A 25,398-nucleotide genomic window follows, 5' to 3' on the forward strand; every position below is an offset into this window, starting at 1 on the left:
GAGGCTTGCAGGACTTGTTGGACCCATTTGGGAGCAGACCCGTAGAGACAGATCAGGAGGGTTAAACCTGAAGGGCTGTGACAAAGCGTTGGCCAAGAAATCTCCAGAAATGAGGATCACCTTCCTCTCAAAAAGATACAGCATGTTGTACAACCTCGGCTGCAGTAATTACATGCTCAGCATCTTAAACCGTGTCATGAGGATATTTAATTCTAATGAACGTGCTTTCATTTCAATGTAAGCCTGGAAACATATCATGCTCCCTTTTTATCGAGCAAGATAAACAATTTGCGTATTGACTCCTTTCGGGGGTCTGCCCTTCACTGTGACTGTGAATGATCCAACAAACACAGTAGTCTCATCCAGGAGACCTCAGTTCATGTCTTATGTAAAAAAAAATAAAGGCAACAGCGACTCATTTGAATAAAGTAAATAGATAAAGATAAATATCTGTATCTTAAAATAACTTGCACTTATTTTACGCCAAAAGATTTAGATCTTAATATGTATATACAATTTTAACAAACCTCACCAAGCATTTTTTGTTGCCCTAACATGAAGTAGTCATTTTTTTTGTTTTTTGGTGTGTCACTTTAACGACTTGGCTGCTATATCTTGTTTTTCTATATAGCTTGTCTGTGAGCATTGAAAGGAAAATGGATTTGGGACTAGGACTATTATATCTTGATGATTTGTTGTCCATGCATTTTCAAAGCAAAAGGCAATTGCCAACACCTTTCCCTTAAACAAGATCACTTTAAGTTCCATACATTTGCCCGTTTTTGTATAGTCCTGATGTTTCCTTCAGTTTTTTTACAACATCTCAATCACCTAAAGTATACTTTAGTCTATGCAGCCATGAGCACAATGACCATTTAGTATTTCTCTAAAGAGTCTATGCTGAAACACTTCTACACAGACATACAAGGGAGTAAAAGTCCCATCCCTTTTTCCCATTGGCAATTTTGAAAGACTGACTGACATAAAACATTTGTTCAGCTCCGGCTGAAATTCCCCCCGGAAGAATCATCTCTATTATGATCTATTCACTTTGTGTCCTTTCAAGACAAATGTCCAAATGTCTGGGGACACTTAAATGTGTTATGAAGAGTGAAACAGAGGATATTGCAAACATCTGATTGATAATATAGAATATTCTGTACTGACCCAATTAAAAGGTGCCCAATTTCAATCTGTCACAAGGTAATTAAAGCTAAGTTTGACTCATATTTTGCCGGAAACGACCGACTGCCAGTGCATCTGGTTGTTATAGATATACAACCAACCCATTGTTCATTTGCATTAGCTGCAGCTGTGTTTACACTGATAACACAGCTGTAAACAGGCCCCTTTAGGAAGCAGAGTTGAACTGAACAACCTCTTCTATATTTAAAAGAAGCGCTCCATACCGTTTATTCTTTCATCCCAACCAAAATCTCCCTTTAGCTCTGTTAATCCCTTGTTTTGTATTGTTCTAGGACGAAAACATGTTTTTTTTATAGTCTATGCCTGCTTTTTCACACCTATACGCAAGTCATTTAATTCATAAGAGTGGTGACTCAGTGCATCTCAGGACTTATAGTCACTTAGTAACACCATCTCAAATTGAGTTCCGTTATTTTAGCCGCAGTGTCTCGACCTGGAGGTGTGTGAATTCACAGCCCTTTTCAAAGCCACTTCAGATGAACAGCATGGCGAAATAAGTCACGACTGTAAATCCAAAAACATAAAGGGGGGGTTGGCAATGAAAGGCCCAGCTGCAACGTAACTGCCAGACTCCCATTTTCCAAACAATGGCAAGCAAATTGGTCTGCACTCGAGGAGAGTGAACAAATGGACAGACGCATTCCCCACTCCACAGCTCGGCGATATTACCCTCTCATGACGGAGTCTTCACTGAAGATCCTGAGGCCATCTGCTTAACACACGCAAACACACATACATCAGGATAAAGACACAAGCCCTGCAATCATGCGGTTTTAGTGCAATGATCGCAGACACTATACTGCATTTACATGCACACTAATATTCTAGTGGTCCATGGTCTATAGAAACACTGGAGAACGTTGTTAGCTAATAAGTAGCTTACCTGGTCCAATATGTTGCTAAAAGATGAGATTTCAGGACGTCATCCTGGGCTTATTGACACACACAGTTTGGGGAAGAGATGAATGCTAAACGCTCACCTTTCTGGTCAAAAGAAGAAACCTTTGTTTAAAAAAAGATATGTAGATATATGCCTTTAGTCAGACACATACTTTTCTGCAATAAAAGTCTATTATCATCGGCTCTCTCCACCCATAGTATGGTATGTGCTAATTAGACAAGGTTTCTACATCATGTTAATTGTTCTGGCAAAAAGCTCATGCAACCCAGATCATCCAGAAACAAAATCTGGGTGCAACACGTACTATCCATCCATAAGAGCATCCATTGTTGTTATTACAGGCATACATAAACCTCTGATTAATGTAAACACAAATGCATTCTGGTAGCGGCTTCATTTTATTTCCAACATCCCCAATTGGAGTGCAATTGGTATATATATATATGGTAAACAACAACTGTTGTCAAAGGCCTATTGGAGGAGTTTTTAAAGTCTAAATCTCTATTTCTTCACAAAAAGACTTAACACTGACATGATGAAGAAGAAAAAGGTTGTGTTTGCCAAATCTTCTGACCAAGTGTCCAGCCTTGAGGATTGAAGATAACTTGGTTATAATACAAACGTTGGCACAGCCTCGATAAATGGACTTACCAGTGATGCTGAGCCTTTTCAGTTTGCTATTGTGTGGCAGACACAGAAGAATAGAGGGTCACGATGAACCTGGGAGTAGGATATGAGAAAAAGTGTCATTTCTTACTTTGATTTTTTTTCTCTACCACGGTTCACGTCACCTGTGTAAAAGAGAAATATAGTACATTAAAGTCGAAGTTACTTGGAAATTACCTCTTTTTAAGATTTAATTACCATCAGCTTTAGAAAGCAGTCCCTGTTATTTCCCTGATCAATCCAGATGTATTGGCCGCCCAAAAAATATTACTACTGTGTTTTAATTTTCTATTCTGCCTCTGATCTAAATCAAATCACAGGCAAACCAAAACCTTTACTGGTTTCATATGGAGGAGGCAAAATGAAAAGATGAGTTTTGGGTGAGCGACTGACGCTGATGGTAGTTGGATTAAAGTAATAGTTTTTGAGCTGCAAATAACCGAAATGATTGGCCGCTGTGTACTAGATTCATCTCAGTTCAATTTGAAGGTGTGGAGATCTTTGAGTTATTCCAGGCAACTCAATCCAAATGAATCCAAATACATTTGGGAAAAAAATGTCAGCGAGCTGCCAAGCATCCTCCAACAGTTTGTTCACACCTCACGAGTTGGTCGGCCTGAGTGACACCATTGTTTCAAACGTCCCCACAAGGACGGCTCTATTATTCTTTGGCCAGCATTACAGTCCAAAAAGGCCACCCTGAAGGTAACTTTTTTGCACATTTGCTTTTTTATATGAAATTCCACAAAAGTCATTGTTAATAATTTGATTGGTGCTGTAGTGATGAATTAGAAAAGAGAAAAATTGTCCCTAAAAAGCAATGGCATGAATCTACTGGTTTACATAAGAGCCTGTGTTGACTGCTTGAGTTCTAGATGGATCCAACCTCATGTTGGGCACAGAAGAGCATATTCAATACATCATCAAGCATATCTTGTTTTGTATAGGTCATGTTCTAATACAATGTATAACATTAATAAATGAAAAAATTGGGTCAGCCCAGTATTAAATTATGAGCTTCAATCATGGAGTGGAACAATAATGTGAATAATCCTACGTCCCTGAGCTAGAGACACAAGCTTTAATTTAGAATCAGAGGTATTTAGTTAAGTTTGTATCTGGGTAAAGCTTTGAAGGAAAGACATTAAAGAAACTGAACTTAAAATAAAGTAATAGGTTGAAGCAGTAGACAAAACACACATAAAATCCTTAAACAACACAGTGGTGAAGCGATAGAGGTTCGATGAATTTCCCTTTTCTTGAGTCATCCAAGAGTCATGGCTTTAAAAAGCAGTCCGTTTTATTGCCTTGATCGATCCAAATGTAATTGCTGCCAAAAAATCGCTACTGTGTTTTAATACGCTACTCTCCATCTGATCTAAATCAAATCACAGGCTAACCAAAACCCATACTTGTTTCATCTCGAGGAGGCAAAATAAAAAGATGAGGTTAGGGGAGCAACTTTAAGGCTTGAAAACCTACAAAGCTACAAGGCAGCAACAACCTGAGACGTCACAGTCTCAAAGGCAGACAGTGGGAAAAAGGGCGACATGTTCCGAAAGCTGAAATGGGGGCTTTCTGGATACATAATCAAATAACTCAAATACAATTTCTGCTCCTGGGCCATTTTGCCATGGTCTGAGATTCAGATTAATCATTTTGTTTAAAAGTGATAGCGCTTTTTCTGATTGATGTATTTGTTGTGTTTTTGCCATTTAAGTGACTCTAATCCAGCATGCCGCACATTCAAACATATTGAAAGGCAAAAGTGCTTTACCGAAAAGAGGGGTGAAAAGCCCTCCATCAAGAAGACAGACAATATATGATCTTACTAATGGATATAATAACAATCACGTATTGCGCTGTTTCAGTCATGCACCAGTAAGTATTAAAATGTTCTACTTTACCAAAATATCCTTCATGAACAAACTGCAGTGAGGTGCCCGCATCGGCAATTTATAAAGACAGAACAAGATGAACTCTGGGGTCCAGCAGTGTTACGTCAGGACTTGCGATGACAGCCGTGCGTCAGTAAATCTCCAATTCTTTCCTTGGAGCAGTCAACAAGTGGAAGAGTGAAGACGTGGCGGTGCTTCTGACTTCTTTGCCTCGATTCAGTTCAACACAAATGGAGACCATTCTCTTTCCTAGAAATTATTTCTCCCAGCCTTTAATTTCCTGTTGAGCACTCTTCCATAAAGTGAACATATTTCTGAGGTTCAGAGTTGCAGCTGAGCACCTCAAAATGAATAAATAACAACACATGGGACAAAGTCATTTACATAACCTGACTGATATTTTACAGCCAAACATTTTCTTCTCTTTTCCTCATTGACAGCTGGATCAGAGTAGCAAAATCGTCCCACTGTCATTATTGCCGTTGCCAGGCAATGGGAGAGACGAGGCTAATCACCCTGACATGCAGGCACGGTGTGGGAGGGGGGTTGGAGGAAAGCACAAGAACAGGCGATGGCAGCGGTTTGGCTTCCTTATCCACAGAATAACGTTTGTCTGTAAGCCGCAAAAGCTATAGAACATTTTTCTATATATATATATATATATATATATATATATATAGATATATGTGTATAGGTTGTTTTCTATAAAATTATAAAACAAGAATAAAGACAATTCTTGAAATTCTATTGCTATTTTACCTAAATTAGACTGCTCACAGTGGGATAAAAAGGGAAAACACAAACCACAAAAGCCTTTAGAGCAGGGGTGTCAAACTCATTTTAGGTATGGGCCACTTTGATCTCAAGTGGGCCACCACACCATTCTAAAATATGGGGGGGGGGGGGGGGGGGGTGCCGCGCGGAGGCTCACAAACCTGACAAAATGAGGGTAGACATGACAAAACTCAATGAATTCATTCTCCAAAAAAAATTTGGTTGTGAGACAAAATGTGAAAGGTTGTAAAAACACAACTGGGTGGATGTGTGGGAGGGGAAACCATGATGAAACACTGAGTGAGCCTCGAGGGCCGAGGTGTCTGCTTTCGCTGTGATTCTAAAGATTGGGTGCAGGTGCTCCTTATGATAAGGTAAATACTCTGCCACGACCAAACAAAGACATGAGACTACAGAGTCGATTCAACATCCAGAGCGTTTCTTTTGGTAATTACCAAAACCTTGATTACTCGAGCAGACAAGAGTATTCATTAACTGGTTTCTAAATCTCGGCTTGGAGTGCATTGACTTAAAAAGGAGCGATGTTTGGAGTTCCTTACCAATCACCGTCATGGACAAGTCTCCTGTCAGCCGGGCGGCTTTTGTTAAAAGACAATTGAACACGTAATCCAGGGTAGCGACATAGTTTAAACAACCAAATGCAGCGGGAACATCTGTCAAAAATGACTGCTGGGTAAATATTTAAATCATGGACTTATTACCGTCTCACCTAGAGCAGGTTTAAATCAGACTATATTCATATTTGGGTATTCCTTTAATACATGTGTTGCTTGGATGCATCTTATATAGAAAAAGGAAGATATTTTAGGCTTGTTCTTTCAGCTGCAGTCCCAGCAGTAGGGGATTAAATAAAACATATATATATATATATATATATATGTTGTTAGTATTACAAAAGGTAACTCACGGTGAAAAATGTTTGTGAATGATATGGTATGAATACAGTAGGATAATATATTCTGATTGTGTGTTATTGTGGTTATATAAATGCAATTTAAACTAAATTATTACATTCACAAAGTTAGCATTTTCCGAGGAAATGGGCTTTGAGGTGAGATATATTTGGGAATCAATCATGTCTGCTTATAATGGAGCTGAGGGGACAAGGTCGGTCCATAAAAGGAGACATTCGTGGGATGAATAGAACTTGATAATAATATCAAACAAATGCCATTCTTAAAGTGTGCACATGCATCTAAAGTCTAAAAGTACAGACTTTTAGACTTAGAAGTTATTTATCTCTTTTGCTATCACAATCTTATGTAACATCATGAGTCAATGCTTTTGAAAATTGCTCTTTGTGTACCCAGGGACATGGGCGCCCACTATGTTTTAAGGATGCCAGTTGTTATTGTACCTGATGCTGTCAATCATGAGTTTGCATTTCTTTCTGTCAAAGATTGATCAAAGATCTTGTGAAAGCACTTCACAAGATCTGTAATTACAACACGAATCTCCTTAAAATCAAATGTCACGGTCTGTCTTTAGAAGATCTCTTCTCCTCTTTGTTTAGCTCCTTCATTCAACTAAACTAGTTCACATAACATACTTATTGAAAAGCATGAAAGAAAGATGAAAATTCAGGGTGACATCTCCCTCAGATTTAGGTGGAAATGCAGTATACGGCTATGGTACCGCACCCTCGTTTTCGACATGAACATCGTACTGTATCGATGACTTGAAATTAAGTCTACTATTTGTTCTTGCAGTTGTTAGAAATTGGTATTTTTAAATCAGCACTCACACTGAAGAAGTTCTACACCGATGACATGTAGAGTTTTTCGGTTATGTTACTCTGAATGCAGCTTTGTGTCAATGGAATTACTCATCAGCTACTCACCAATCAAGGCAGATCAGAGGAATCTGTGTATACCTCATTTCCAATGGGCAATTTAAAAACAAGAATAAGTAACACAAGACCAGGGATTCTCAACTGATGTGTCGAGGGGCTTCCTCGGCTTTTATTTTGAAGGGGATTTTTTATACAGCAGAGGGCCATCTATTCACACAGTATTTGCTGTTAATTCCTTCTAATGCAAATGCCATATTGGAACATACAAGAACACCCACAAAGTTATTTTTTCTTATGCAAGTGCGACACTGACTGCGTGAGATGTGGATCTTCTTACATTGAGGACAAAAGAAGTCCAAAATCTGTGTGTTTTGTCCAACAAGGTTCTGGCACAAGAAAGCACAAGTTAAAATTGAACCAGCATTTGGAAATGAAAAAAACCCTTCTTTTAAAGATAGACCTGTTGGGTACTTTCAAAGACCATTTGAAGACACAAGGACATCACAAAAAGGTCTGACCTCTACAAGTGCCATATTTAACAATAGTTGTGGGAAAAAGGGAGTAGTTGGATAATTAAGTATTGCTGCTGTGGCTGAATCATGACCATTATCATTGCTTAGTAAAAGCATTCCCTTCATAAACAAAGCATTCCCTTCAGCTAATGGAAAACTGAGAGGAGGTGGAAAGAATAATAGTAATTTTTGAGAGAATTGAATCACTTCTTTCCAGTCTTCTTTTCGCCCTCAATTATCTCCACATTACCTCAATTTCACCGTCATTATCTGTTGCTGCACTACATATTATCTGCTTTTCAACCCCATGGTCCTTACCTCCATTCATCTATCCGATCTCCTTCTTATTCTGTTTTCCTAATGCCTCAATAATTGTAATCTAAATTTTCAAGTTCAATGATTTGATTTAGTGTGGCTTAAATGTGGTACTGAGAGCTTTACCAATATGTCAAATGAAAAATCTGACCCCTACTTTAACCTCTGCCCTTCTCAGTGGAAAACAAACTACTTTCAAGCTAACTTGTCTGAACAATCAACAATTGGCTGAACACCAATTACTGTAACAACTGAGACAGCTTAAGTGCGTGTGTGTGTCAGAGGATGTGTCACACGGGGCAGCTATTGCCTGAAACACGCCTCCACTGCCGTACTACTTGATATGCACACCCACTCAGATGCATTACACAGAACCCCGGCACCATGTACATGTAGATAGCGCAAAAAAGATATGAGCATAATTATCCACAAAAATAGTGTTTAATGAGGACAATCTCTTGTGTAATCACCACAAAATCACCATTTTCTTTTGATATACAGGGTAGCTATAGGGTTTACTGAGTCCTGCGGAATCTTCTCATGTTCTATACAGTATAATTATACATTTTAATGCCTCCGGCCAATCACATCAATTTCATGTAAATTTTGCATTATGCGTTATGCCAAATGTGCCCTTAGCCTGGACCGGGCTTTATGAATTCAACATTATTTAGATTATTATTATTTAGAAACAGTCATTTCTTCTCCTCCATATCACGTTTGGGTTTGTTTCCTGTTTTATTTTGTAGTTTCCTGCCTCTTGTGTCCCTGGGAGAGTTTCACTTTACCTTGTCAGGAGGAGGGGGGGAGTTAATTACTACAGCCTCTGTAACTTGCTGTGCTCTTTTGTCCGGTCCTTATCACGATGTACAGATATCATTCTGTTATTGGTGAATGTGTAGAAGTGAGTCAGAGCTTCTTAGGAAGGATCTCTCTAATTGTCTTGCAACCGTCTTCTTGTCTGTTTGTTCTTTTTTTCCTCTCCTTGCATTAAATTAGCAACAGCTGTTTTATTGAGGGTCTAGGAACCATTTATTGGCACGTTGGGCTTTTACTGCTCACGTGAATTCACAAGGGCGAAGCTGTGCCCGTGTCCACTGCTGCCAACGTAAGCACACTGCAGCCCGATGGATCTCAAATGTCTCTGCGTCACCACGTTCGTACTCATTTGGAGGTCTGCTCGCGTGCTCCTGGATTTAAACAAGGGATGTTTTGGAAAAACCAGAATGGGGGTGGAGGGATGTATGTTGCCGTCAGATATATCCTCTCCAGGAACAATTTATTTTTCTTTTGTTCATTCTCCAGACGACAAAGTTGAGTTGCAATGTTTGCAAGTGCTGAGCTGAATTCCGGCTGCCGCTAACAGACGGCTATGGGAACAACAGAGGACATAATCCATGATCCTCAAATAAAGAATCTGTTGGCACTTTCACATCGCTTTAACAAATGTCTATAACAATCTACGCCGGTAACTGTAGAGACAAGCAATAGCCATCTTTGATTAAATCCACGTGGACCATTTTTGTACTACCTGGGCTCAGCATGTACCCTGAAAAGTGAGCTTCTGATAATGAGTTTGATTATCTGAGCGACTGATCCTTGTTGGTAGAAAGAAAATGTTGCTGCTTGCTTCTCTCACAGCGGTGTTGATGGTGTGATCGAGGAGGCTCTCTGGAATTAGTGCCACTTTGATCAGGTGGCATCAATCTACCCTCGTTTGGAGGTAATTGGTTCTCCATTCTTCACTGCTCAAAATCTATACATTGTTCATGAAGTTGATGAATAAGTAAGCCTCTGGGGTAACACACACACACACGCACACAGCTGCACTAACCCAGATTGACAGTTGAAGGGAAGTCAAGACTGATACCAATACCAGTTGAATCACCTTCAGCACATCACATATATTTCATTTAGCCCTTTCATATGCAGCTTTTCTTAGCAACAATAAATGTTCCTCCATAATGTTCGCTGCTCTACAGAGCTGTGGTCACCTTTCAGGCCACAAACACATACGAAGGTATATGAAGGCATTGTGAAAACCCGATTTAGGACGATGGTTCTTTCCTCACAGCATTTTCAGGTTCTCCCTGTGTATGTGCGCTCTGCTTCCGGGTGCTCTGGTTTCTTTCCACTCGAAGGCTTTCAAGTTCTATGAGCTGGAAAGTCTAAATTTAAGTCCGATGTTGGTGTCGAAGGTCCGCTTCATGCTAACAGAGGCTCCAGATCCTCACCAGATTGAGAAAGCAATAACAATATAAAATGGATGAATGGCAAATATTTGATCCCAACAACATGAACCGTGTACTACTTGACATTGTTATTCAAATTCCCCATATTGTAATTTTACTGCTTCTATATCCGTCGACTCTACACACAACTGCACATCTGTCCATGGAAAATAAACAAACTATTGCTTTATCGCTTGGCAGTTTTTTTTTCTTGTCCAAATATTGATGTAAGGAGACTGTGGGATATCACAGTTACTGGTGCATTATTACTTTATTGTTTTCACATCCTCTCTCATATCAACACAATTAAATTGGTGTTAAAGGAATAAATCTTGCAACGTTTTCATAAAAATATTTGTTAATATTAATGGAAACTGAAACCACAGACTGTAATAATGGATTGCCATAGACTACAAGTGTTTGTAATGTCTCCTTCACCTGTGAATGTGTCACTACTGCATATTTAAGACCATTGTGAATAAAGATTTTTAAACCTCTTGGTCTTTGTTTTATACGTGACAGGTCCTGTTTTATCTAATCAATATATAACTGCATCAAGTTGCCTTGAAATTCTCCCTCAAAGGTTCTTACGTCACAAAAGCAATTGCCTTGATTTTGACTAAGTATGGTGGTTTGTATACGTGATTACACTTTTCATTCCGAGCTGAAGATTTTACCTTGGCATTACATGGAATATGACCTTCTAACTATTAAGAAGAACTCTGAAATTGCTGCTAATGGTCCTGTTTACTCTGGAAGCACGAGTAGTGTTTGAAGTTCAAGGTTCCCCAGTAACTTGAATTCGAAATGGAACATTTATTTTGAATTGAAGCTTATTAGGGTCATTTCGGGAGCACGACCACTCCCTTCAACACGTCCCTTCCAGTATTCCCATAAACACAGCTCAACCCACTCTTCTCGTTCTCGAGTACGCATTCTAAAAGCCCACCGTCCCAACCCTTTTTTTTTTTTTTCTTAGACCTCCCTCTTTTTCCACGTCTTTCGTTGGGCCCTGAAGGGGTTCACGATGCCCGGGCGCACGTATCTCCCCACAACCCATCCGACCGACTAGACGAAAACAGATCAAACACACATTCACTCACGTTAAATGCTTTCAGTGGATGGCGTGGTCCTTTCTAGTAAAAAACGGGAACTCAAATGTATCCAACAGAGTCAGTTCCCAGACCTTTGTTAGTATTGCTGCACTGGAGACTCCAGAGGATTTATTTGATGTGTTCACATTCAAGTCACATGTTGGTTGGTTTATCGCCGTAAAATAGGATTTTAATCTCATTGGGTGTCTTCGGACGTAAATGAGGGTCATTTACATATATAGCATCTCAATTTATCGTAGCCCAAGTCATTGCTTCGTAGTTCTTGTGGTCTCACATCCTGGTAAAATGATTATGTCATGTGGTATCCATCTGTCATGATGTCATCCATTGAAGCAGCGTACTTGGGGATCTTTTAGTGGATTTGCACTTTTGTCGGTTACATTATATGGAAATGTCATAGGGTCCATTTAGAGTTACTTCTTTACTTGCTCTATACAATACGATAGATAATTTGATGGTTTAGACTCAGTCGTCCGTAACTCTTTATATTTACCCCAATCAACCGTAACTAGTGCCTCCTGTTGAAATCTGATACCATTGCATCATTAAGAATCTAAATTATTCTCTAATCTTACCTTCAAGCATTCTCGATACGTGCATATAACTTTGTGGTGGCAAGTTGCTTCAATGGCCATTATGCCACTGTTTCCTTTTCATCTGTTATTTTTATTTATTTTATCGTCATAATTAAATGTCCTACATTTTCACTGCTTTTGTATTTGCTTACAATCATCTTTAATGTCTCATGAGGGACATTTGAATAAATGGCAGATTTACTGTTTAGCTAGATCTATATAATTCAAGTTGCACCTCTTGTGTCTCCTGAGGCGCGAGTATAATCAGGGAGATTACACTCCTGCATGCTTTGGCCTACAGTTCACTCCTCACACATGCTCACTCATAATGTCCTTGCTGTTATTGTTTCCGGCTGTCAATCACGATATCAGCTGCTTAGATCAGCTGGTGTCTTTCTCTGCAACAGCACAAAGAAACAATAGGATCTTTAGCTGTATCATCTTGCTGCAGTGTATTTTTAAATGCAATTGTCTCTCTACCCTCCATCTTTTATCATGTACATCCGGCTTATTCTGTAAAACACATCACGCATCATCGGTTCATAATGAACTAGTATGATGTATTCTTCTGGCTGATTAGAAATGTCCTTGGTGAGCTAAATAACAGAGCCAGGTGGGTCAAGCAAGCAAACATGAAAACGAGCAGATGGAAAGAAAAAAAAAAAACATTCTCAGCATGTCTGTGGTTCATTGCACCATAATAATGCAGACTGAAGCTGCTGTAGAGGTCTGTACGTTTTTCACTTGTGTGAGAGAGAGAGAGAGAGAGAGAGAGAGAGGGAGAAGAGAGGGAGCTACAGGGAGAGAGAGAGGGGGGGAGACACAGGGAGAGGGAGAGAGAGGGAGAGAGGGAGCAGAGCCCCTCACACAGAGGCAGGACCGGAGGACAGTGGCTTTACCAGGGACACAGAGGAGGGTAAACTCAACTCAATTTATGCACTTAAATACACAGCGAGTCATTATAGCGTACATCGTTTAATGATGGCGCATCATTAATGAACGTGGTGGTACATGGTTTTTTTTACGCACTGTGTACACTTTATAACTTTAAGACACGGACAAGGATTTGGAAATATCACGTCGAGTTACCTCATCTAGACAAGTGGGAAGTTATGACGCGAGACTAAATGTGTGTAAGTAGGCATTTGCATTTTGTTGGTCATTTGCATTGTCAGCCGAACCGTAGAAACCTGCAGTACTTGGCGTCGTTAAACTAGTCAACGGTCACGTTTGCACGGGGGTTGTGTGCCAACGCGCCTCCTGTTAGTCCCCAGCGAGCTTTAAAACTAATTGCTGTCCTTTCTCTGTCGTGTAGATTTTTTTTGGGGGGGGGGGTGCGCCACTTGAGCGAACAGCCCGCTGTCTCCGGAGCGCGCGCGAGGCGTCGCGCGAGGCTTCACCGGCGAACCCCGCGAGCCCTCGAGTCAACTTTTACATTCTCCTTTTAATTTACATCTGCGGCAAGTGAGGGAGCGGGAATTCAAAAGAAGTCACAACCGAAGAAAAAAAAAAGAAGAAAGAAGTGAAGTCACCTCGGCGAATAAGTGACCGAGTGGAAATAAACACAGCGGCTCTGAAGAACTGGACGTGGCAATTCAACCCCTGACATACAACTGTTAGTGGACGTTTATTTTCACGATAAGGAAGCCAAGCGGATGTGAGTATTCTGCGGAGTGCATGCGAACAGGTTCTCGCTCTTGTATTATAAAATCAATTAACGGCGAAACTGCTGATCCCAAGTGAATTTGTGGACCTGCTGTCGCCTTCTCAGTGACTTGCCAGTGGTCTCTGGACCTCTCCTCCGTTTTGAGGTCTTCAGAGGCGTATCTTCTCTCCTGTGATGTAATAGAGGGTTAATCCCACTTTCAATTTAACCTTTTCATGTTGTGCATAACAGACTTTTCTAGGCTGGATCGCAAATGACTGATTCAAAAATGAAAAAATGAAGACAAAGACACTGAAGAAAAATATTTATAATTAATTTAAAGCGGGTAGATATTTGTGTTGCAATGTTAAGCGACTCTTAGTGCCTCCTCAATTTAGTGCCTCCTCAATCATGGAGAATGTGTCCATCCTCGGCGTCGCACCACCACTCTGCAACGATTCCGTGGACTTCTACTCCCTCACGCCGGTGAACGGCACCGATCCGAACTGCACTCCTCCCTCTGAGTTTTACTTCTACGCCATTTTGCCGGTCATCTACTCTGTAATCTGTGCTGTCGGACTGACGGGCAACACGGCTGTCATCTATGTGATCCTCAAAGCCCCCAGGATGAAAACCGTCACCAATATGTTCATCCTGAACTTGGCCATTGCCGATGATCTGTTCACTTTGGTGCTGCCGATCAACATAGCCGACCACTTGCTGCAGTACTGGCCTTTCGGCGAGGTTTTGTGCAAAGTCATCCTGAGCATAGACCACTACAACATCTTCTCCAGCATCTATTTCCTCACAGTCATGAGCATCGACCGCTACCTGGTCGTTTTGGCCACGGTGAGATCCAAGCGCATGCCTTACCGCACCTACCGAGCGGCCAAAATAATCTCATTATGTGTGTGGATACTTGTTATCCTCATCGTCTTGCCTTTCACCGTTTTCGCTGGCGTGTACAAGAGGCCCAATGACGGGAAGAATAGCTGCGTGCTCAGCTTCCCGAGCCCCGAGAGCCTGTGGTTCAAAGCGAGCCGGATCTACACGCTCATCCTGGGCTTTGCCATTCCCGTCTCGACCATCTGTATCTTATACACCATGATGCTCTACAAGCTGAGGAACATGCGGCTCAACAGCAACGCCAAGGCGCTGGACAAGGCCAAGAAGAAAGTCACCATCATGGTGTTCATCGTCTTGGCCGTCTGCCTGTTCTGCTGGACGCCGTTCCACCTCAGCACCATCGTGGCTCTGACGACGGACCTGAGGACCACGCCGCTCCTGATCGGCATCTCCTACTTCATAACCAGCCTGAGCTACGCCAACTCCTGCCTCAACCCGTTCCTCTACGCCTTCCTGGACGACAGCTTCAGGAAAGCCTTCAAGAAAATGTTGGAATGTAGGCCCGCCTTAGCGTAAGGGGGTACGACGCGTGAAACCAGTCGCAGAGCTCCTCGCAGACTTACCGAGAGAAGGCTGTGTTGGATGAATTTGATTGTTAAGCTTTAAGTTCAAATACCAATTGTCAATGTATGTGATAGCTATTTGACTTGCATGGTTTACTAAGGCATTTCGTTTATTGATGATGTATTAAGAAAACGTATAGTATAACACCTGTAAATGGCACAAATCCCATCTATAAATAATTTATACTACAGTAAACCAAAGGGACGAGAGAGGGAAAACATTAATCGTAATGTTGGAGTCAATCCTCGTCAAGACAGAAGGCCTTTAAAATTCATTCCATCCTGTAGGTGGAGCTCTGAAGCTTCTAATGAAACGATAGGAGATGCTTTTCCTTCTCACAGCTGCGGAGCACAGTGACTAAAATAATGTTTTACGTTTACAGTAGTGGACAATTTTGCTGCTGTTACATTAAAAAAAAACACTAAATAGCAGCACCATTTGCCATCATTGTGTCTGAAGAACGGAAATCAGCCTGCAATTAAAATGTCGGTCCAATCAATTGAATCCTTTCCTGCACTGAGGGCACAAGAGGGATGGAAAAATGTCCCTTTTAAACATCAAAACATGTGGGATGACTTGATAGATGCCAAGTCTAAATCTGCCTTTAACCTATTCATTATTTTAGGAATCAAATACAAAAACATTTTTGATTAAGGCATAGAAAGTTTGATTTGCAAAATGTGAGCTAAACAATAAAAAGGTAGCACCGTGGTTGGATTCTTTGAAAAGTTTGGATTAAAAAAAGTTATTCTAGGTTATTCCTTTCCGAAATAAAAAAGATACATTGCTGAAGAAACATAACGTTCGCCTTGCTATTAAACACTATGGGGTAGAAGGGCTATGTAAATGAAACCTGTGGCTCTCATGACGTTGTCGTCTTTTATGACCTTTTGTCGCCCCCTGCTGTCAACATTGCGGTGTTTCACATTGCTTGGGGTTGTGTCTGGATAATTGTCACGCACTCTTTAACATTTCACTTCAGGAATGGTCCCTATTTGTATCTTATTTCAACTTGATGATGAAGTTAATTTTCAGTTGTATTTTTTTTTTAAGACTATGCAATCACAAGCATAGCACATCTAAGGACCGTCTCCATCCAGGGTTCTCCATTCATAATTCAGAGGGAAAATATTGAAAACATGATGACATTGTTTGCATGGAGAAGAGAAAAAGGAGACACGGCTTATTGAGTTCACTGTTAATATGCTACATTTTTGATCAAATGTATAGCCCCTGCCCAAAATTGATTGCAGTTGACCTACTGAGATGAAATTAATTGCCTTTTCCTCAACGACCATTCTAAGTTCAAAAGACTTAATATGAATGTTGTCAACATTTATTCAGCAGTAAGAAAGACACTTCTGATCTCTATCTCGTGTTGTGTCATGTGAACTCTTGTTTTCAACATTATTATGAAATGTAGTTATTTATTCAACCATATTACATTTGTTTTAAGCTTCTGCTTGATGCTTCACAGATTCTTTGTTTTTGCTGTTTTTAAGGCTGTGCTACTCTATCTCAAATGAATGCTAAGATGTGTGTGGAATGTATCAGAGTCCAAACCCATTTCTTTAAATTGATCGCCTACATTTGGTTACTTTGGGTTGATTGACCTACTAGATTGCAGAAAAGTCTTCTGAAGCTTCACTGAGCAGTGTAGCAGGACTTAACAGTGCAGCACATTGCAGTGTGACAACAGAGTTTACTTCTTGTTTTTGAGTGTTACCACTGTGCTCTATTAATGTTGTAAATCATGACACACAATGCACAATACTTTGTCTGTATGGCTCTGACTGCAACAACTATTCTTTCCTGCTGTAAATAGTTCAGTCTTTTTTGCCATTTTACTGTACAGTCATATTCAACATTTGTCATGAAAAACATTGTCTGAGACAAATAAAATACAATATACAATTTGTACATTTTTTTGAGAAACCTGCATTTCATTTTATCCTACAAATATGTAGTATCAGTTTGGTAATGAAGGAATACCTACGTGTAGACCATTTAACAGATTTCACATAATAATGAGGTATGTCAGTGTGCGCAGACATCAGTATGTAATCATTTGTCAAGCTACAAAAGGCATTAACCACCAAAAGATCGTGAGTGCAACCTCAACAAATTGACTTTCCAGATCGTAGTGCTATGAGAGGGAGCTGTGGTTTTAGCATTTATTAGCCAGATGTGGACTTCTGCGTCGTTAAGGTTACGCCACGTCTAGATGCTCGATGCATATAACTACCGTACGTGGTCAGGTGCAGACGGTCAAATACTATGTCATAGTGTTTGAGTGTTACAATAGCCACTGCAAAGACAATCATTTTAGTTTTTAGTTTTCTTGATATCTTTGCTCACACATTTTTACAGTGCTGATGTACATTAAATAAAGGAAAAATACAGATTGAGATCATTGTTATTCTCATGAGTGGTTTGGGTGACCAGAGATACTTTTTTACATGGGCAACAACATCAGCTACTGCATCAGTCCATGAGCAGGATGGAGCCTCACAGCATCAAAATAAACAGTAGTGCTATATTAATAAGCCAACAGGAAAATTGATTTTATTTATTTATTTATTTATAAGTGTATGTGCTCATAGTTCTGCTCTCAATGTATAACAGCAGTTCTTTAGTTGGAGAAGGCAGTTTAAACAGTAACATTTGACTCTCCACTTTATTTTGGAAATGATGAGAGATCAAAGTATCTCAGGAGATCAGACAAATGTTTGAAGTACATTCCTTTTTGCGGAATTGCGTTTGAATGAAAATGTTTTAAAGAATGTATTTGCAATGATATTTTGTATCTCCTTTATATCCTCACAGCCCCATTTTAGTGTACGTTGATACATATGTGCACAGATGTTTGTTGCATGTGAATTATTCTCAAATAGAAACAGATGTGCGCCTCCACGTGGTCAGTATCACAAAGGGGGATTTCATTTCAGTGTATGCAGTAAGCCGTTACTGACACTAGAGGGCAGTGTTGGCAGATGTAGAACCATCCCGTGTCTTAGTCCTATAATACATTTTATCTGGTTCCTCATCCCAAATTATTTAATCAAATAGAAAAAAGTGAGAAGGTCCATAGGAAGTACAACCGGTGTAAAGTTTAGGTTCAGGTAATCAATGATTACACATCCATCCTTTAATTCAAACATCTAGATGTAGTCAAGTGGATAAAAAACAACCGTAGAGGGCAGTGTGTAGCTGCAGATGTGATAAGTTGATGTTGACGTTTCCTCTTACTTTAAAGAGCCCTTTTTCCCCCCCTCTCTCTCGTACATTTACACGCATGCTACGCGTCACGGATCGTCCACCTTTCTGATGTTTCAGGAACACTATTCATACGAAACTGCATTTATAAATAACATGTTGGGGGAAACTACTCAACCTTTTGAAAAATAGCTGCAAATGTTTAAAAATGGGCGTTTGATTATTGAAATCCATGGTGCATTTAAATCTCCATACCACAATGCTATTTAGTGTGCAGGGGAATGTTCAGCTCAGGTTGCTTCACTTCAGTGTACAGAGGGTGCGCGCGGATGGCAGCATGACGACAACTCACTGACATTCTGTAAGAGATTTATGAGCAAGACGGTCAAAGATCAAGGTGTAATGTAATGACAAAGTAATATCTCCCGATGGTACGCGTGCTGCATACAAGAGGAGGCGCTTCCAAACGGAAGCTTCAGTAAAAGGTATGCAGTTTGCACGCCGGCTGCTTTCCAATGTATTAGACGCAGTTTGAGGCTCAGCTCTCCCTCGTCATACTCATCTGACCTGTCATCAGTCAAAGCTGGGTGTTTGGTGCACCGTAGCTTTACCCGTATCACATGTTCAGAGCAAAGATGATCGCTTGCGAGCATGCGTGTGTTAATATGCTTGTGGATGCTTTAGAAATGTAGTACTGAGTCCCTTTCTAACAAGGGACAGACCCACGCCGTCTCCTAACTGCATGTTATACACCGTGCTGGCCAGTCCATAGTTAATTAAGGGGACGTGAAGACATTTCTCTGTAATGCAGATGTAGGCTCCTTACAACAACCCTCTTGGAGGGTGGTACAGAATTTGTAAATGCACAAGACATTCAAATAAATGTCAATTGATTTGATCATTCTTTTCCTTAACACACTCTTCAATGTAGAAACAAAGTAATTACAGAAACTGCTGCCAGATGATGGCTTTAAAAAAACACTTATGATAGACTATTGCAAATCATCTCTTGGCTGCAATTCTTTTAAAGAAGCAATATTCACTTGAAATGAAACAGAAAATACAGTTCCTTCATACACATTTCCTGCAGCTGGTATTTGCATCTCATGGGTTTGCCGACCAGCAGTTGATCCCCCCCCCCCCCCCCCCCCCCCACTTCAGGAAAAGAATAACTTTATTTGGGCAAAAAGCAAATGTTTGTGAGAAACTACAAGAGGAAGGAATCCACAATGTGTGAATTAAAGCACTGAAGCTTTTATTCTGAAAGGTAAGACTTGTTTCAGACCACGCAGCCTCTGTGTTATTTTTATTACCTTCATAAGTATACGTGCAACTCATAACCCTCGGCCAAAAAAGCTGGAGCAATTTATATGGCAGCTGAAGATGAGAAACGGAAGGAAAGCGGGCCGTGGTTCTGATGATGTTCAGCCTTTTATGTCCTTGAAAGCACTTAAGCTTGATGTAGACCACCTTCTCCCCTTCTCCAGTGACCGAGCACGTAACAACAAAGTGTTCAGCCGAATGGAGTTTTTTTTATTTTTTCAGTGCCATCCATGGGTGGGATCTGATTCTCATCTATGAAAATACCTCGTGTGTCCGAACTGCAGCCTAGGAACTGTAACACAGCTGCTCCCTTACGTACTGCCAGCAAGCCTCACTACGTCAAATCCTGCAGGCTTTTACGGACCACGTTCAAGGTGTCACCTTTGCTACGTTTGCGTAGCGCTAACCTCATGTTCAGATGTTCAGCTTGTCATGGAGGTAGTAGTAAAGTGGTGAAGACAAATCATGGCTTTACAGCTTATTATCTCTGTGATGAAGCTTTACAACATCCAGTTCAAATGAAAATAGTAGTAATAGTTCATCCTTTTTATGTTTGCAGAGACAGTTATGTTTCAGAAAACAGGCTTGAACATTTCAAAAGGACAGTTGTGCGAGTGTATGCAGTGAGAGCAACCATATTGTTAGCATATTTTCCTTTCATGTTGATAAAAAACACATTCTGGCCCTAAATGTACCTTGCTGTGGGTCTGAGACTTAAGGAAAGGCCAGCACCATACATGGTGTACAGTAAGAGTCACAGAGAGAGAGAGAGATGGAGAAATGATCAAAGCTTCTAAATGCAGGATTCATATCTAAACACCTTTAGAGTTAAGAGTTACATAACTTTTTTGCTGGAATTTTCCAACCAAACAGAATTCTTCTGAGGCGGTGGTTTCTGCGCATGAGGCAAAAGAACAAATGAACGATTAGCCCACAGCCACACGGTCTTATTCAGTGAATCCCCTCGTGTGTCCTGAACTCTTATGACCAGAGGTCAATGCAATCTTGCAATACATCAACTTCCATCCATCAATTATTTAGATCTGGTTTTAAATTGCAATATTCCGGTCTTACTCACTGTCTTTCATCTGAAATTGGTAACAGGACTGTAAACAATGAAATGCATGAAGGAAAGTGAATATGTTGGCAACACCACAATGCCAGAAACATTGGCCCTGACCCCCAGAGGCGTATCCATTGTCAGACTGGTGGCTGCTGGACTTATTTTTGTGATGGTGCGTCTCCGGTGACGTTATACCCTTTTAGGATGCGGCTTTGTTCTTGTCTGTGGATATGGAAAAAGCCCCAACCGAGATGAATACCTGCATGAAAACAGCACACAGGCTGAATGGAAAGCTGGGCGGTGAGGAGGAAGCATCGTCTCTCTGATGATAACCTGCATCGAGTAATGCACTCTTCACTCAGCTGATCAAAAGGACACCCACATGGAACTGCGGTCTGATGGAAACTGTCGTGTCCATGAGTACAAATATTCATGCATGGACACATGACAACGGAGACAAGGTCAATCAGTCGGTACCCGGAGTTTCTATTCATAATGTTTATGGTGTATCAGGAAAACTATTGTCCCAAATTGAAAAGTTTTTATGTTTCAGTCTGAATGTTTTGATTTTGTTTAAAGGATAGAAAGGGCTTGCACTAATGGAAAGAAAAAAAAACAAATGAAAATGTGCAGTGTGAACTACTGAAAGGGCTTAAAATGACCCAAATGGAATTAAACTTAATCATAAGGCAAAATACTTATGATAAAACATGATGCAGCCTGTTAAACTACTACTACAAATGTATTACTTTACAACACATTTTTACTGGATGTATTGATGGATGTTTTTCTTCCAGCATGAATAAAAAAAAATAATCTTTTGAGTTTTGTAGTGCTGGCAGGCAAACAAACAAGTCAGCTTATTTCTCAAAAAGTACTTTTTCCTGTTTCTACTATTTAAAATCCGTGAAAAGATGCAAGCTACATATTCTGTGTTGTTTCTGATCCACAGAGCAAAACGATTGTTGCTTTTCAGAGATGTGATCTTTTGATGCTAAGATAAAATAAGATAAGAAAATCCTTTGTTAGTCCAGCAAAGGAGAAATTCAAAGGATCCAAAGCAGCGCAGTGTCAAAAGTGCAAACAGAGTTAAGCAATTAGTAAAATTAAAAAAAACCATCAGCAATAACTGAAATGAAGATCTAATTGGCACATTTAAACATTTAACCTCTTGATTTGATGTTAGAATCAACTGCAAACAATAATATTGTTGATCACGGGTTATTATCAGGGAACATTTTCTTACCAATTTAGTCCAGTTTAAACCTGCAAAACAAGAAAGGAAAGGAAACATCCCGCTATAAACTACAGCAATTTAGACAATTTGATTCCTACTAAGATTGGATTTAATTTCACTACAGGCAACAATAACAAAAATATATGAAGCTTAGCTACAAATTGTAGTTCAACAAATAGAATGTATCATCTGTTTAAAAATAAAAGGAAATAAAATGAGTAAAATAAAAGACAAGTACATTTAATGAATTCCTCCTAAACTAACTTATCCTGCATTCTCTCCTCCATAATCAGTATAATGTATTGATTTAGTCCATGAAAGGAAAAGAAAAACAGAAATACACTCAAACCGCAGAGAGCGGAGAAAAGAAAGAAAACGATTTGTCCTCAAAGAACCGAGTAAGAACGTCTCCCAGTTACAAAGACGAAGATCTTTGGTCCCACTCAGCCTCTCAGATCCTGCGTTTAATGAAATCAAGGGCTTTCCTTTGTTCCTGTAAGTCATGATGAATCTCCCAGAGGTCTGACAGTTATTAAAGAGAGGCAGGGACGACTCCTACGCCTTCTCCTCTTCAACACCAACTCCAGATTTTAAAGGTGTTTACCAACACATCCGCCTAAAAACTCTTTTTTTCCCTTTGCCTCGCTAGTCGCTCCACAATTATTAGATTATTAGATCATTAAAAAATTATAAAATATTTTAATGTAGTGTATGCATATAATATTGATGGTCCTAATATTAAGCAATAAAACATCATAGGGATGAGATTTGATATGGTTTTCCATTCGTTCCATTTTAAAGTTGCAATTCCTGGATATATATATAAATATTGACTAAACTTCTTTTTGTTCCTCTCTTCATCCATCTTGCTGTTTCTCAAAATTGATCTATGTCACACCTTTAGCTTATCGCCATGGCAGCCGTGTTCTCCAAAAGCGATCGATGACCTTGGATCACATGGACCTGCAGAGTGAAGACACAACGCTGTGTTCTATTCTCACGCAGCGTAACACACGTAACAGTCCCGTCCAGCCTCAGGTGGCACAAAACAGAAACCAACCGTTTGATCGTGGTCTCCAGCGATGCGTTTTTCCCTCCCAACTCGTCTAACTGACAGCTGGGTCAGAGGCCCTGAGCTACAAACAACCAAACCCTTTGTATCCCTCACTTTGGTGAGTTTTTATAGCCGCAGTGCTTCAGCCTTCACTCGTTACGGTCTGATCTTCAAGTTGTCACAGGGGACGTTGAGGCACCAGAACCACTTTGCTAACAGTTGGGAACAGGTCGTTGCGACTTGTATGACTCGCGGGCCTAACGAATGACCGACGAGTCAGCTATGAAGTGAATAATAAAGGGATTTTTAAAAATCTGGTTGGATAATCCACATTCTCTCTTACTCCTTTCTGAATGTGGGCATGATCACTGCCAGATATCATTTTGCTGGCTTTTCTGCTCTTTGTCTTTTCACACCCCTTTCTCTCTTTTCCCTCACCTTGTCTACGTCACAATTTTCTATTTCTGTCTCCATAATTTTATGCCAGCCTTCATTCATCATTCATTCTCTCTATCCATCACTCCCACAGTAAGTTATGGTCTCCCAGGACCTTTTCAGATGTCACCTCCAGCAGATCTTTGCTTCCAGTACCAGTGTACACTACAGTACATGAATACTGATCCACAAGGGGAGGAGAGATGATATTTGATACGGAGGAATTATCAGTATTATCAGTCTTAACAGGACCGAAGGCCTTTGTTTGCTAGGTTTTTATTTTTTGAAATTGATTTAATATACAAATTACATTTTTGGAAACATTCGATTTTTTGCTCTTTTTATAGCATCTTTCCCAAATATTTTAACCTTGCAGTGTTACTTGCAGGACGTATAATGAATGCAGTAAACATGAAAATGACATCAAATCAGGTAGGACCACAGACCACTTGTCAAAGACTGCAGGGGAGACTTTCATGTCGTTGACACGCACGTCCTGGCCACACAAAGAAATTCCTGCTAATTCAATTTAGGACTTTTTCCCTTCATTCTTTACGTATCCATGGTGACCCAGCACAAAGCACTTCATGACATAAAGAGTCGAGGCGGAAAGACAGCTTGGATTAGAGGGGAAACCAAATGGTTGGGCTCTAGGTAGTTCTTTGTGAACGTCAATCATTAATTAGCCCTGTGTAGAACAAGCTATTAGCAAAATGTATTGGATGACCAAGTCTAAAAAACATGGTCAGAAGGACATTGGTAACATTCTGATGGTAACCATGTTTGTGTCTCAACGTATAAGTAGGCAGGAAGTAGACACAACGAGGAACACAATATGATCATAGAGCCAATGAATAGCAGACACATGAGAGAATACACGTGGTGAGTGAGTGGATAGTATAAAGTATAAACAGGTCCTATTCGGGCTGATGTGTGAAGAGCAGAGCATTCCACAGTTGAGGAGGCGTGTTTGAGGGGCAGACAGAAGGCCCACAGGGCACAGCTGAGGTACAGCTCCGTCGCTCAAGTCTTTGAGATTTTCAGTCTCAAATCGGATCAAATTTAAGTATCAACTGAAGTCTTGCTCAAATTTGAGTTGCATTTGTGGGTGACTACTTTTCTCTCTGGACCACAAGGGCGCCATTAACTATTTAAGAAACCTGAAGTGTTCCCCACGTTCAGCTATTCTGTCAACATATGAGGTCTTATATTCAGCTCAAGGCTTACCTTAAAAGAAAAAATATACCTTCGTTCTCCTCTTTTTTTAAATACCGTACCTAGAACTTTAATGTTTGCGTCATGCGTTTGCTAAAAAATGTATTGAGATATAAAACGACATTTTTGAATAGTGTTGATATTGTTTAATCTTAAACAAATAAGACTTAATGACCTTGAAAAGCGAGAAAAAAAAATCACACAAATTTAGACATAATTAATTAATTGGTGAAGGTGTGGCTTAAAAAAATGTCCCAGGAAGGCTCTGACCCTAAGTGCTAGTTGTGTTGTTTTCCTCTTTTATTCTCCCCGATGCTCTTTTCTAATAAACATGCAATCTCATTTGACTAATCTAATAATATGATGAATACTCAGAGCTCCAGGTGTGCGTGATTTTTTTAATCATATCACTGCTATGAACCATTACCTGTGTTTACAGAAATGGCTGAAAATGACATCCAACAGCAAAGTGTAAAACAATCAAGTTACACTTCTGTGTGAAAAAAATCGAAAAGCAACCTCCGGCCAAAGCATGAAACCGTTCAACGTCAGACTGGATGCGACTCACCCGGGACAAAAAAAAGAACCTTCAAAAGAATAATTCAGCACACCTTCCTCTGTTTATTTTACATTCCAGCTGTTGCTGGCAGGCAGAAACTAAATCAGAGCCAGTCCCAAAATATTGTGTCTCTCGACAATTTAATAATCAATAACAGAGCGTGAATGCATTTAGT

The 25,398-nt window shown here is 40.1% G+C and overlaps 1 protein-coding gene across 1 annotated transcript; it reads left to right on the plus strand.

Annotated features, from left to right (window-relative positions):
• The first annotated feature begins 14,051 nt into the window (after positions 1-14,051).
• Positions 14,052-15,219, plus strand: npbwr2b (neuropeptides B/W receptor 2b). Its single transcript, XM_062565132.1, has one exon. It carries the CDS (start codon positions 14,063-14,065, stop codon positions 15,071-15,073), a length of 1,011 nt encoding a protein of 336 aa, XP_062421116.1. The 5' UTR covers positions 14,052-14,062; the 3' UTR covers positions 15,074-15,219.
• Positions 15,220-25,398: the final 10,179 nt, after the last annotated feature.

Source organism: Pungitius pungitius, chromosome 1 (genome assembly GCF_949316345.1).
Source record: "Pungitius pungitius chromosome 1, fPunPun2.1, whole genome shotgun sequence".
NCBI classification, from domain to species: Eukaryota; Metazoa; Chordata; class Actinopteri; order Perciformes; family Gasterosteidae; genus Pungitius; species Pungitius pungitius.

What these genes read in the sequence shown, in the direction of transcription:
- npbwr2b (XM_062565132.1), top strand. Translation starts at nt 14,063, where the DNA reads ATGGAGAATGTGTCCATCCTCGGCGTCGCACCACCACTCTGCAACGAT.